This window comes from Eucyclogobius newberryi, unplaced genomic scaffold (genome assembly GCF_026437365.1).
Source record: "Eucyclogobius newberryi isolate DKJ021-1_F unplaced genomic scaffold, fEucNew1.0.hap1 SCAF_5, whole genome shotgun sequence".
Lineage (NCBI taxonomy): Eukaryota > Metazoa > Chordata > Actinopteri > Gobiiformes > Gobiidae > Eucyclogobius > Eucyclogobius newberryi.
This window is the reverse complement of record NW_027316167.1, coordinates 33,006,115-33,019,114: the sequence shown is the minus strand read 5'-3', so window position 1 is coordinate 33,019,114 and position 13,000 is coordinate 33,006,115. Positions and strand designations below refer to the sequence as shown.

At 41.3% G+C, this 13,000-nt stretch overlaps 1 protein-coding gene across 3 annotated transcripts in view; it reads left to right on the top strand.

Annotated features, from left to right (window-relative positions):
• lrp4 (low density lipoprotein receptor-related protein 4) overlaps nt 1-3,887 on the top strand; it is a 200,548-nt gene extending 196,661 nt beyond the window's left edge. For 2 of the 3 annotated variants that reach the window (XM_072464854.1, XM_072464853.1), the window contains exons 34-38: nt 75-180; nt 570-628; nt 908-995; nt 1,312-1,453; nt 3,483-3,887. In XM_072464854.1, coding sequence (XP_072320955.1) covers nt 75-180; nt 570-628; nt 908-995; nt 1,312-1,453; nt 3,483-3,824 — 737 coding nt within the window. In that variant the 3' untranslated portion in view covers nt 3,825-3,887. Of the gene's footprint in view, nt 1-74; nt 181-569; nt 629-907; nt 996-1,311; nt 1,454-2,095; nt 2,156-3,482 lie in introns of all 3 variants that reach the window. The other variant, XM_072464855.1, reaches the window with a different exon arrangement.
• The last annotated feature ends 9,113 nt before the right edge of the window (nt 3,888-13,000 follow it).

Genomic DNA, 13,000 nt, shown 5'->3' with positions numbered 1-13,000 from the left:
CCAAAGCGCTTCATGTTACTCCTTGTTTCTTTCCTATTGAACTTCTTTTCGTGAATCCTTTTTTTTTTTTACAGTTTCAGGTTTTGTGCCCACGTCTCCGGCCAAAGGCACCAGCAGCACGCCGCTCCCCAAGAAACCCAAGTTGCCCACGGAGCGTCCCAGAGCGGGAGCAGCGGCCAAGTATGTGCGGCGATCTAAGTTCACTGACCGTTTATAATCGCATGAAGGCAAAATGACCAAACCAAGTCGAGATCAGGACTAAACTAGGGTCAGGACACAATAAAGCAGTGTTTTTTGTTGGGTATAAGGCCCGTAAATAGGTTTATTAGTAGTATATTATCAGTTATTACTATTATATAATCTTGTTTGAATGATTGAATATAAATGAATGTGTAGCGTCATACTTATTGTTAGCCATGTACTAATAAAATGAAAGTATACACCTCCTGCTGCCAAAAGGGTAGATATTCTGGACCAAAACAAACTGAGTGCATAAAAACTAACATCAATCTCAACTTTACGCACTAAAAATGACTAAATGTTGATGTGTTAATGTGTTTTTGTTGCAGCTGCACAGACAAGAATGAAGAAGGTTGTCTGACCAACAGCGTGATGACCGCTCCACACGGTAAAACTCATGTAAAACTAGTCATTTTTTGGCCAAAGCATCAGTTTTTGTCAAAGAAAAACTGCAAAAAAGACTAAATCAGCCAATTTGAACAGCCATAAAACACGTTCTGGCATCGATCATCTTCAAGTTAGAAGATGTTAGAAGATGTCGTTGTTTTTTCTCTTCTTTCCCTTTGAAAACCTTGAAAAATCACATTGTCAATCATGCTCATGCTAACGGCGCCATCGCTCCAGGAGAAAACACGGACTAAATGGTTTGATTTCATGTGTGTCGCAGGAGAAGGTCTTCACATCAGCTACGTCATCGGCGGAGTCCTCACCATCCTGGCCATTCTCGTCCTCATCGCCGCGTTTATCATCTACAGGTTGGTTATTATCCTTGTAATTATAAAGTTTTGTGACTTCTGGGTCCAGTGCAGTTCCAGCCTCCTCCACTATAAATGCCGTTTTGACACATTTTAACTTGTAGAGTGAACATTCGAACGCACAAACTATATTAACAATCTTATTTGGAAGTAATGTTGTGCTACTCGACCGCTTCTGACACTTTGACACGTCGTTATAAAACACCGTGATCAGATCTCTTTCCAAAACGTGATATTTCGTGCTTCTCCATCTCGTGTTCCCGCTCTTCATCTGTTCCAACACAATCTAATGCCAACGTTTCCTTTTTTTCCGCAGGCACAAAAAGTCAAAGTTTGCCGACCCGGGTGTGAGTAACTTGACCTACAGTAACCCCTCGTACAGGACGTCCACGCAGGAGGTCAAGATCGAGGCGTCGCAGAAACCGCCCATTTACAACCAGCTCCGATACAAGCGAGAGGTAAATCTGTCCACACAAACGCCACCACCATAAAGTGTAACATTTCACTCAATACTGTGTGTTTTTGGACCCGCTAGCGCCTGTAAAACTGTTTAAATGTTCTCAGATTGTTCAAAATTCTGAAATGGTGATTAGCTGACGTCAGATTTAAATGCTAATGATTTTAAGCCTTTTTAACACAAAGTAAAGTGCAATTTAGAATCCTGGTGTAACATTTTTAGTTAATTTGCTGTTTTTGGAGGGGAAGGATATATTTTCCAGCCTCAAAATTGCACACAAGTCTCACAAAAAGCCTAATTTGTCTTCAAGTATCTGTAGATCAAGTGAAAAATGATTGTGTGGTCATTTCTGTGAGTAAATCAGGATTCTGCCTTCATCAGAAATGCTTATTGTCCATCATATTCTCATATTAAATAAAGAAACAATCATAACTACGATAGTAGATGTCTTCAGACCAGGCTTTGTTGTCAGTTGCATGTGTCTGCGTGGTTTTCATCAGCCAAAAGCAGCTTGATTTTTCATGTTTTTGTGACATTCTGAGACAAATTTCCCACGTTCCGCTTCACTTTCACCTCCATTCCAGAATTTAGAATGTGTTTTTTTGTTCCCAAACGTTTGTTAACGCCTTTTCCATCACTGCAGCTGAATCACCCGTACAACTCGCTGTCCCCGTTTATTTTCTGATGCTCCGTTCGGTGCCAGGTACAAACTGCATGAAGCTCCGGACTTTTGATGTGGGAAAAGATGACATTGGTCGTGTTTCGTATAAATGAATCAAACGTTGTGTTCAAACGGTTGTTTCGACTAACGATTTGTGATGTTGCTGTGATTTGTTTCTGTTCAACTGCAAAATATTAACAATTTAAGCTTGAATTTTTGGGGGCAAGAGTTTGAAAGTTTGCTGTGAGATAATTCAACCTGGAGCATTAGAAAAGGTTTGACTCTTTGGTGCTAAAAGACTAAAAGTAATAAAGTAATCTGCTTTTAAACTCCAGAAGTCTGTGGGAAATATTATTAGGAAATGAACAATCATTGAACTGAGAAAACTAACATAAAGATCCAGGCTTTTGTAAATAATTCCTTTTTTCGTTTGGTATTTTATTCTTGTTTTGACACAGATTAACAAAAAAAAATATGGTATTAGTTTATTAATAACACGGTCCATGATTGTGCCATATTTATTCAAACACACTAAAACATCAATAAGAAAAGTCCCAAACTCGATGAAGACGAGACGCTGCAGGTGAAAGGCACAAAAGACTTACATTTAGAGACATTGTACACTTTTCCATCATTCAATGTTTTCATATAAAACTAAGTTCATGTCGAAATGGCCAAAAGTGCACATCAATCTGAAAAATGGACAGAGCCAGGTTTAAATTTCTTATTTCATTTTATTGACAATATTCAGTATTTGAGTTAAGATAAGATAATATATTCCTTTATTGTCCACACATGGGGAAATTTCATAATTAAATAATTAAAGCCTCTCTGCGTAAAATTTCTACAAAATTTCCCCATGTGGGACAATAAAGGAATATATTATAAAAGATAGACTTAAATTAATAAAATTACTTAATTACAGGTTTTTCTAGTACTGGAAAAACTCCAAAAAACATGCACTCTTCCCATGGAGAATGTTCTAGAGTTTGGTTTCCATCTCATGATTAATGCTGCTTTAACTAGATCTGACTTTAAATTGGCATGAAAATGAACACGTCACATATAAATCTATGGATGAATTAAATTGAATAATAAAACACAATTTGATACTGCGACGAGTTGGCCACTGTCCAGGATTCACCCCGCCTAAGGCCCGAAGTCACTGGGATAGGCTCCAGTCACCCGTGACCCCGAAAGGGAACAAGCGGTAGAAAATGGATGGATGGATGAACACAATTTGGTGCAGATCGGACAATTCTGTTGATCAAAACTGTTAAAACATCAAAGTTTCGCCTGTAGTGTCTCTGCGTCTCCTTCCTCACCCCTTCCCCTCCACTCACCCTCTGTCCTGTCCTGTCCTGTCCAGGGCGGCGTGGACGGGAGCTACACCAAGGAGAAGATCCGCATCGTGGAGGGCGTGTGCCTGCTGTCCAACGAGGAGCTGTACTGGGACGACCAGATCAAGCAGATCAAGCCGTCGCGGGGCCTCCACACGTGCATGAGGACTGACACCGTGTCGCTCCAGACCTCCAGCGCCTCCCTGGACGACGGCGAGACGGAGCAGCTGCTGCAGGAGGAGGCGTCCGAGTGCTCCTCCATCAGCACGCTCACGCCCTCCGCCCTCACCCCCGCTCGCCACGCCCCCCACAACATGGCCGACACGGGCTGGGCCTCGCACCGCAAACCCTCCACGGAGAGCGAGGTCTGAGCCGCAGGGACACGTCCAGGGCTCTGGCTTTGGGACCGTGGATAAAGACGGGCACATGACCAGCGACACATGAGAGACACATGACCAGCGACACATGAGAGACACATGACCAGCGACACATGAGAGACACATGACCAGCGACACATGAGAGACACATGACCAGCGACACATGAGAGACACATGACCCGCGACACATGAGAGACACATGACCAGCGACACATGAGAGACACATGACCAGCGACACATGAGAGACACATGACCCGCGACACATGAGAGACACATGACCAGCGACACATGAGAGACACATGACCAGCGACACATGAGAGACACATGACCAGCGACACATGAGAGACACATGACCAGCGACACATGAGAGACACATGACCAGCGACACATGAGAGACACATGACCCGCGACACATGACCAGCGACACATGACCAGCACATGACCAGCGACACATGAGAGACACATGACCAGCGACACATGAGAGACACATGACCAGCGACACATGACCAGCGACACATGACCAGCGACACATGAGAGACACATGACCAGCGACACATGAGAGACACATGACCCGCGACACATGACCAGCGACACATGACCAGCGACACATGAGAGACACATGACCAGCGACACATGACCAGCACATGACCAGCGACACATGAGAGACACATGACCAGCGACACATGAGAGACACATGACCAGCGACACATGACCAGCGACACATGAGAGACACATGACCAGCGACACATGAGAGACACATGACCCGCGACACATGACCAGCGACACATGACCAGCACATGACCAGCGACACATGAGAGACACATGACCAGCGACACATGAGAGACACATGACCAGCGACACATGAGAGACACATGACCCGCGACACATGACCAGCGACACATGAGAGACACATGACCAGCGACACATGAGAGACACATGACCCGCGACACATGACCAGCGACACATGACCAGCACATGACCAGCGACACATGAGAGACACATGACCAGCGACACATGAGAGACACATGACCCGCGACACATGACCAGCGACACATGACCAGCACATGACCAGCGACACATGAGAGACACATGACCAGCGACACATGAGAGACACATGACCAGCGACACATGAGAGACACATGACCAGCGACACATGACCAGCACATGACCAGCGACACATGAGAGACACATGACCAGCGACACATGAGAGACACATGACCCGCGACACATGACCAGCGACACATGACCAGCACATGACCAGCGACACATGAGAGACACATGACCAGCGACACATGAGAGACACATGACCAGCGACACATGACCAGCACATGACCCGCGACACATGAGAGACACATGACCAGCGACACATGAGAGACACATGACCAGCGACACATGACCAGCGACACATGAGAGACACATGACCAGCGACACATGACCAGCGACACATGAGAGACACATGACCAGCGACACATGACCAGCGACACATGAGAGACACATGACCAGCGACACATGACCAGCGACACATGAGAGACACATGACCAGCGACACATGACCAGCGACACATGAGAGACACATGACCAGCGACACATGAGAGACACATGACCAGCGACACATGACCAGCGACACATGAGAGACACATGACCAGCGACACATGAGAGACACATGACCAGCGACACATGAGAGACACGTGACCCGCGACACATGACCAGCGACACATGAGAGACACATGACCAGCGACACATGACCAGCGACACATGAGAGACACATGACCAGCGACACATGACCAGCGACACATGAGAGACACATGACCAGCGACACATGAGAGACACATGACCCGCGACACATGACCAGCGACACATGACCAGCACATGACCAGCGACACATGAGAGACACATGACCAGCGACACATGAGAGACACATGACCAGCGACACATGAGAGACACATGACCCGCGACACATGACCAGCGACACATGAGAGACACATGACCAGCGACACATGAGAGACACATGACCCGCGACACATGACCAGCGACACATGACCAGCACATGACCAGCGACACATGAGAGACACATGACCAGCGACATATGACCAGCACATGACCAGCGACACATGAGAGACACATGACCAGCGACACATGAGAGACACATGACCAGCGACACATGACCAGCGACACATGAGAGACACATGACCAGCGACACATGAGAGACACATGACCAGCACATGACCAGCGACACATGAGAGACACATGACCAGCAGCGACACATGACCAGCGACACATGAGAGACACATGACCAGCGACACATGACCAGCAGCGACACAAGACCAGCGACACATGACCAGTGACACATGACCAGTGACACATGACCAGCAGCGACACAAGACCAGCGACACATGACCAGCACATGACCAGCGACACATGAGAGACACATGACCAGCAGCGACACAAGACCAGCGACACATGAGAGACACATGACCAGCGACACATGACCAGCAGCGACACAAGACCAGCGACACATGACCAGTGACACATGACCAGCGACACATGACCAGTGACACATGACCAGTGACACATGACCAGCGACACATGACCAGTGACACATGACCAGTGACACATGACCAGTGACACATGACCAGCACATGACCAGTGACATGTGACACTTGACTATTTCAGATGAATCATGTCGTACGTGTAAAGCATTAACAGAGGTGGGCCGGACTTAGCTACTTTTACTGGAGTACATTTCATACACATTTTACTTCTAGTTTCCTTTCTTTATATTTTTACTTTCTATTGTTACAGTACAAGTTACAGTACTCGTACCTAAAGGTTTAAAGGAGTAAAAGGTTTGGTTATAATGACACAATAAATCAACAACAATAGATCAAATACTAGTCTGTAATAAATAATCGTAGTTGTTCTCTGGACCAAACAGACTCAGAAACACAAACAAAAAGACATTTTATAATTCAAACTGTCAAAAAAGAACAAACTATTTCTGAATATAATTTAGATATTCTATGTCCAGAAGCCTTCAGTCGCCACATTTCAACCTTTACTCGGCTGATGTGTTTAAAAAGTCACGATGTACAACAGAAATATTGTCCTGTTTGTGATATCGCATCGTTTGAATGTTTTCCTTCAGATGTGATTTACTTTTTTAAATATTTGAGGTAATTCCTCTGAAAATACCACATATTGTGCATCATTTCATACTATTTTTCCTAAAGTATAAATCAGATCCAGTAGTTGCTCTTAGTTTAGTAGTAGTTTTCCCAAATACTTTTGAGTGACGTCATTTTGAAGTACTATACGACTCCGCCCACCTCTGAGTATTTGCTGCTTTTAATTTAGAGGATTAGACGACATAGACACTAAATATACATTCATTAAAATCATTTTAAAATGCATAATTTCTTAACAAATACTTAGCAAGTCATAGAACATTAGGTTTGTTGTGAAAAAATTATAAACAGCCTTTTTTAAATGATCAGACGTCCTCAACTGGCATTGGAAAACACGTGTTAGAAAACACGTGTTTAATTTATAATAATCCAAACACATTCTAGTTTTGATTCAAACTTGACAATACAACAGATTATTATCCAGATCAAGTCCACACTTTTGTCCGTAACCGCCACAAAACCGACGGGGTTAGGACCTTTCCAAACATGTGTCCGTCTTTATCGTGCGGTCAAACAACGCCAAAGTCCAACCGAAGCTACGACAGTCACGCTAACGGTACAAGACAGCAACCTCGTCCCGCCAAACCCGGAGCGCCGTCCCGTGAAGAAGAACCTGCCCCAGCGCCGCAGACTCCAGGAGCGATTGAACTCGGCGGACGTTTTTTTCTGACCGCAGAGAGGGACGATAAACCCTGGGACTGACCTCTGCCGCTTCGGGGGAAAAACCCAGAAACTCTGCAACGACAGCGCCCTCCGATGCCACTCGTCTTTATAAACTTTGTATTTATAGAACTTTTTTTTTTCTTTTTGTACTTTTTAGGAGCGTGGACACGGGTGACAGCGGTGCGGATCCGGACACAAGCGAGACCCGGGACTTTTCTGTATTTATGAAAAAGGTGCCAAAGTTGGGGCTTCGCGTTGAGTCTCCGTGTGATTCTCTTCGACATTTCGTATCCTAATAATGATTAATATATCTTTGTACTAGTGTGTTTTGACATAGGGCTCGGACAAGTGATGCAACTTCTGTGCAAACCGAATGCAATGTCGTCTATAGCAGTTTAGCTACGAATTACAATGATCACGTCTGGTCAAAAAGGTGCACAGTATATTACAACGTCCGTCATATCTGCTTGCGTATTATACAGAAACGTGGAACTGCATCTTCACATTCAATACTCAGTAGTTTCCTGTCCGTTGTGTGACGTACAGGAAGCAGATTGTTAATATATTGATAACGAAAGCGGGTTTTCTTTCAGTAGCGAAGGGCGAAACCAGAGATTTTTGTTTCGATTCGAGTGATATTAAGAAAAGTATGGCCAAACTGATCCGATCTCGATGCGTTCGGACTCGGCTCTTCATGGGTTTATTCACTCTCGTGGCTCATTTGTTGTCGCCGCCGTTTTGAAGACGTCGCTCGCGCTGTTGCCTCGCCGCTGTTAGAAAGTCGTGAAAAACACAGGCACGAGACTAAAATATGACACCCGGACAGTTGGAAATGAGGCTGGTTAAAACTATCTGCGAGTAGGCTAACGTTTATTAGCATAGCCACGCAATAATGTGTAAGCTAGCATTAGCTGTTAACTACCTGAAACAAACAGCTCAGCCTCAGTCTGGAGGGATTTCTGTAAGTCCACTGGTCCCACCAACACTTTTCTGGACAAACGAGGTTTTTGGGGACGTTACAGAAGAGATAGAATCCTGTGTTTTGAGACTTTTTGTTGACACAGCTCACAGTGAACATGCGGCTTTCCTCCTCAAGATGGCAGTAGCAACGAGCGTGTGACTTCAGACCCATGAATAGAGACTTTTATTTTGGAGTAGAGGCGTTTCTTCTACTTTTAAAAGGTGCACTGTGTAACTTTCCCGGTGGACAGTTCATCACCTTCTTGTCGTCATGGAAACGTTATTGCTTTGCCTGGAATGTGCCACCGTAAGGCATTAAAACCTTGCGTCTAGTCAACTGTAAAAAATGACTACAATTGTATTTTGATAGTTGTTAGTGCAATCAGGACTATACACTCTAAGGAAATATGGGGAAAAAATTGCATTATTTTATCAAAATGTCAAGGGATTTTAATCAATAACACACTTTATTCATAAATATTCTCTATCTTTAAGCCTCAGTTGGCATATTTACACCTTTAATTGGTTAAAAATGTATTTTCAAAGTCTCATTGATCAAAATAAATAATTGTCTGACAGTCGACTACTAAAATAACTGTTTACAGGTGTTATTCTTATCAATCTGCAGAATTCAGGCAAAGCAAAAACATCTCAAAAGGCAAGTTTATCACAAGTTCTAAATTCAACGTGCATTACAGAACAAGAGAAACAAATAAAAACATGAATAATCAATATAAAATGTACTTTAAAAGAGAAGAGTGCCGATAAAGTCTTTCAGCGGATAAAGTTTACTCTGTCAGTATCGAAACAGCTATTTTTGGTATCGCTCTATCACTTTTCACATGTTTTCTCTCGTTACCGTATTTAAAAACCTGGTTTACAACACCCGCACATGAATACTGTATATTTCTGTATCTCTGCCTAGTAATCCAGTCGCGCCGGCTCAGGACCAACCCCAAAAAAACATCAAAAACATGAATCTTTTCGCCGTCTACTCATCCACAAACGGCGATCACGCACTATTAATATCTCCATTTCAATTAAACGATACACAAACTGAAATACTTCATACTGAGCTGCTCTAGTTGCCTTAAATATTGTACATATCCAGAGTAAAATGTTGGCGCAACCGTCGCCAAAAACACAATGCCATTCGCAGACCGTTATCGTTTCCGTTGCCGCGCGCTAGCGCAGCCACTGGAACTTTGTGAGTAGTTAGAAGCCATCCAAGACCTAATTTATCGCATGGAGAGAAACTATACACATTACTTTTGTCTGATGTTTAAAATAAGGTACTGAAATATTACAAATTATATCAACACGTGAGTAGGATTATGGTAGAAACCTGTATTTTATTGTGGATTTTGCTGCTAGACGAAGCACTGAGGCCAATGGCAGCTACACACAACCGGCTCTGGCTTGGAAAAAAAAGTCCCAGAGACGTTTTGGGAGGAATAAAAATGGTCGATGGAGAGAATTTATGTTTTAAGTTTTCAAAAGTAACGAGTGAAAACGAAATGTGCGGCGTTTAAATGACGAATGTGTGGAACCGATGATGAACAAACCAGGGACTGGACATGTGGTTTGAATGAGAACTATTTAAAGATGCAGCGTGTCACTTCTCTGCTGCCTGCTCGTCTCCATGGAGATGTCATTGCTTTGGTTAGGGTTCCACAGCATGGCATTAAATGGATCTAACGTATTACAGTTGTTTTTATTGCTCCAAAAGCCATGGAAACACACGCGTTCTTCATGTTTCTCCACAGATCTGACCTGTAACTTGGCCTGGCTTGTCTCCAACAAAATAATAAATAATAGACGAATTAAAAAAACAATGTATAAAATGGGATAATAATTCAGAACTTAATATGCTCTATTTTCCATGTTCTAATAAAAAATAAAATAGCAAAAAACTATAATAAATTAAAAAAAAGTTAAAAATATGAATGAGTAAAGCTGGTGTTTGGAGACTGACAGACACTAGTTTTATTAGTTTGTTTAATTATTAACATTTATTTAAGCAGGTAAGACCCCATTGAGATGGAGAGCTCTTTTACAAGGGGCAAAGTTACACACACAAAATCAGACGAAATGTTTGAATTTTTTTATTTTATTTTATTTTATATATTTGGAGACAAATCCTGACTAAATATTACTGTAAATTTAAACATAGTGTTCTTGTTCCTACTCTTACTTCCTATGCTTACTACCTACCTTACTATTTTATTTTTAAAGAACATAAAACAACAAAAGAAAAATAATAATAATGATATAATACAGATGTAATAATAATACAGAAAAAAACAGAATGGACCAGAGAGAACATAAGATAAGTAACAATAAGTAATATATTTTTAGATTAAGGAAAGGGTTAAAGTAAATCTGGACCAAAATAACTGTCCCATTTTGTCCATTGTTTGTTAAAGTTGTCCATTTTCAAGTCCAGAAGTTATTTCAAATGTTGTATTTGAATGTCTGAATTATTATAGTTTCTTTCTTTCTTCTTCCCAGTTGAAAAACCTGCTTTCCTGTTATTTTGCCTCAGAATTCCAAACTTTAAGAAACCTACTCTCAAGAATATACAATCAAGACAAGATAATGTAGTAAATATTTAAATAAATTAAGTTTACGGTGATCTCTCCAATGACCACATTGTTCCTCCCATTTCGTCTCCATCTCGGCGTAAATGTACAGCCACATTTCTGTTGAAAATATCCTGTTCATTTGTATATTCTGTTGTACAAAGGGATCTCATGTTTTTATTGTTATTATGATGATGATGATTATGATTATTATTATTATTATAGCCTTGTTCTATTCTTGCTTCACTGGAGAAAAACATGTTTCGTTTCGCTGGAATATTTTAACCACTGTTTTTTCCGACCTTTGTAAATGATGATAGGGAAGATGCCAGTTATTTAATAGTGCTTTTTACCTTTTGACTTCCTGACAAACTGGCCGCGTCTAGCTGTTGTAAAGTTTAACTAAAGAGGTATTTATGGATTGTTTTCGGATGTCATTTGATGTGTAAATATGAACAGACTGTATGATGTTATTTCTATGGCCGTACTAACAGCTGTGTCGTGTGACGGGGAGTTGTCCCTTTGCTCTCTTTTAATATAAAACTGCATTTCAACAAACACTTTGGCCCCAGGATTTCCTTTGTTTTGGTGTGTGCGTAATATCTGTAGGTTTCTGACGCCGACAGTTACTGCACGTTCACTTCAAGAATCATTTAGGGAGATTTGAGCGAGTGGATGGACCTCAGCGTTCATGTCTCCACTTAAAGAAGACCAAATTCATCTTTTTTGGATCCTGTGCTGCCACTAGTAAACAGATTAACAATGACAAAATGTACTAGTAAACAGATTAACAATGACAAAATGCACTAGTAAACAGATTAACAATGACTAAATGTACTAGTAAACAGATTAACAATGACTAAATGCACTAGTAAACAGATTAAAAATGACTAAATGTACTAGTAAACAGATTAACAATGACTAAATGCACTAGTAAACAGATTAACAATGACTAAATGTACTAGTAAACAGATTAACATGGGCTAAATGTACTAGTAAACAGATTAACAATGACAAAATGCACTAGTAAACAGATTAACAATGACTAAATGTACTAGTAAACAGATTAACAATGACTAAATGCACTAGTAAACAGATTAACAATGACTAAATGTACTAGTAAACAGATTAACAATGACTAAATGTACTAGTAAACAGATTAACAATGACTAAATGTACTAGTAAACAGATTAACATGGGCTAAATGTACTAGTAAACAGATTGACAATGACTAAATGTACTAGTAAACAGATTAACATGGGCTAAATGTACTAGTAAACAGATTAACAATGACTAAATGTACTAGTAAACAGATTAACAATGACTAAATGTACTAGTAAACAGATTAACAATGACTCAATGTACTAGTAAACAGATTAACAATGACTAAATGCACTAGTAAACAGATTAACAATGACTAAATGTACTAGTAAACAGATTAACAATGGCTAAATGCACTAGTAAACAGATTAACATGGGCTAAATGAACTAGTAAACAGATTGATAATGACTAAATGTACTAGTAAACAGATTAACATGGGCTAAATGTACTAGTAAACAGATTGATAATGACTAAATGTACTAGTAAACAGATTAACATGGGCTAAATGTACTAGTAAACAGATTGACAATGACTAAATGTACTAGTAAACAGATTAACAATGACTAAATGTACTAGTAAACAGATTAACATGGGCTAAATGTACTAGTAAACAGATTGACAATGACTAAATGTACTAGTAAACAGATTAACATGGGCTAAATGTACTAGTAAACAGATT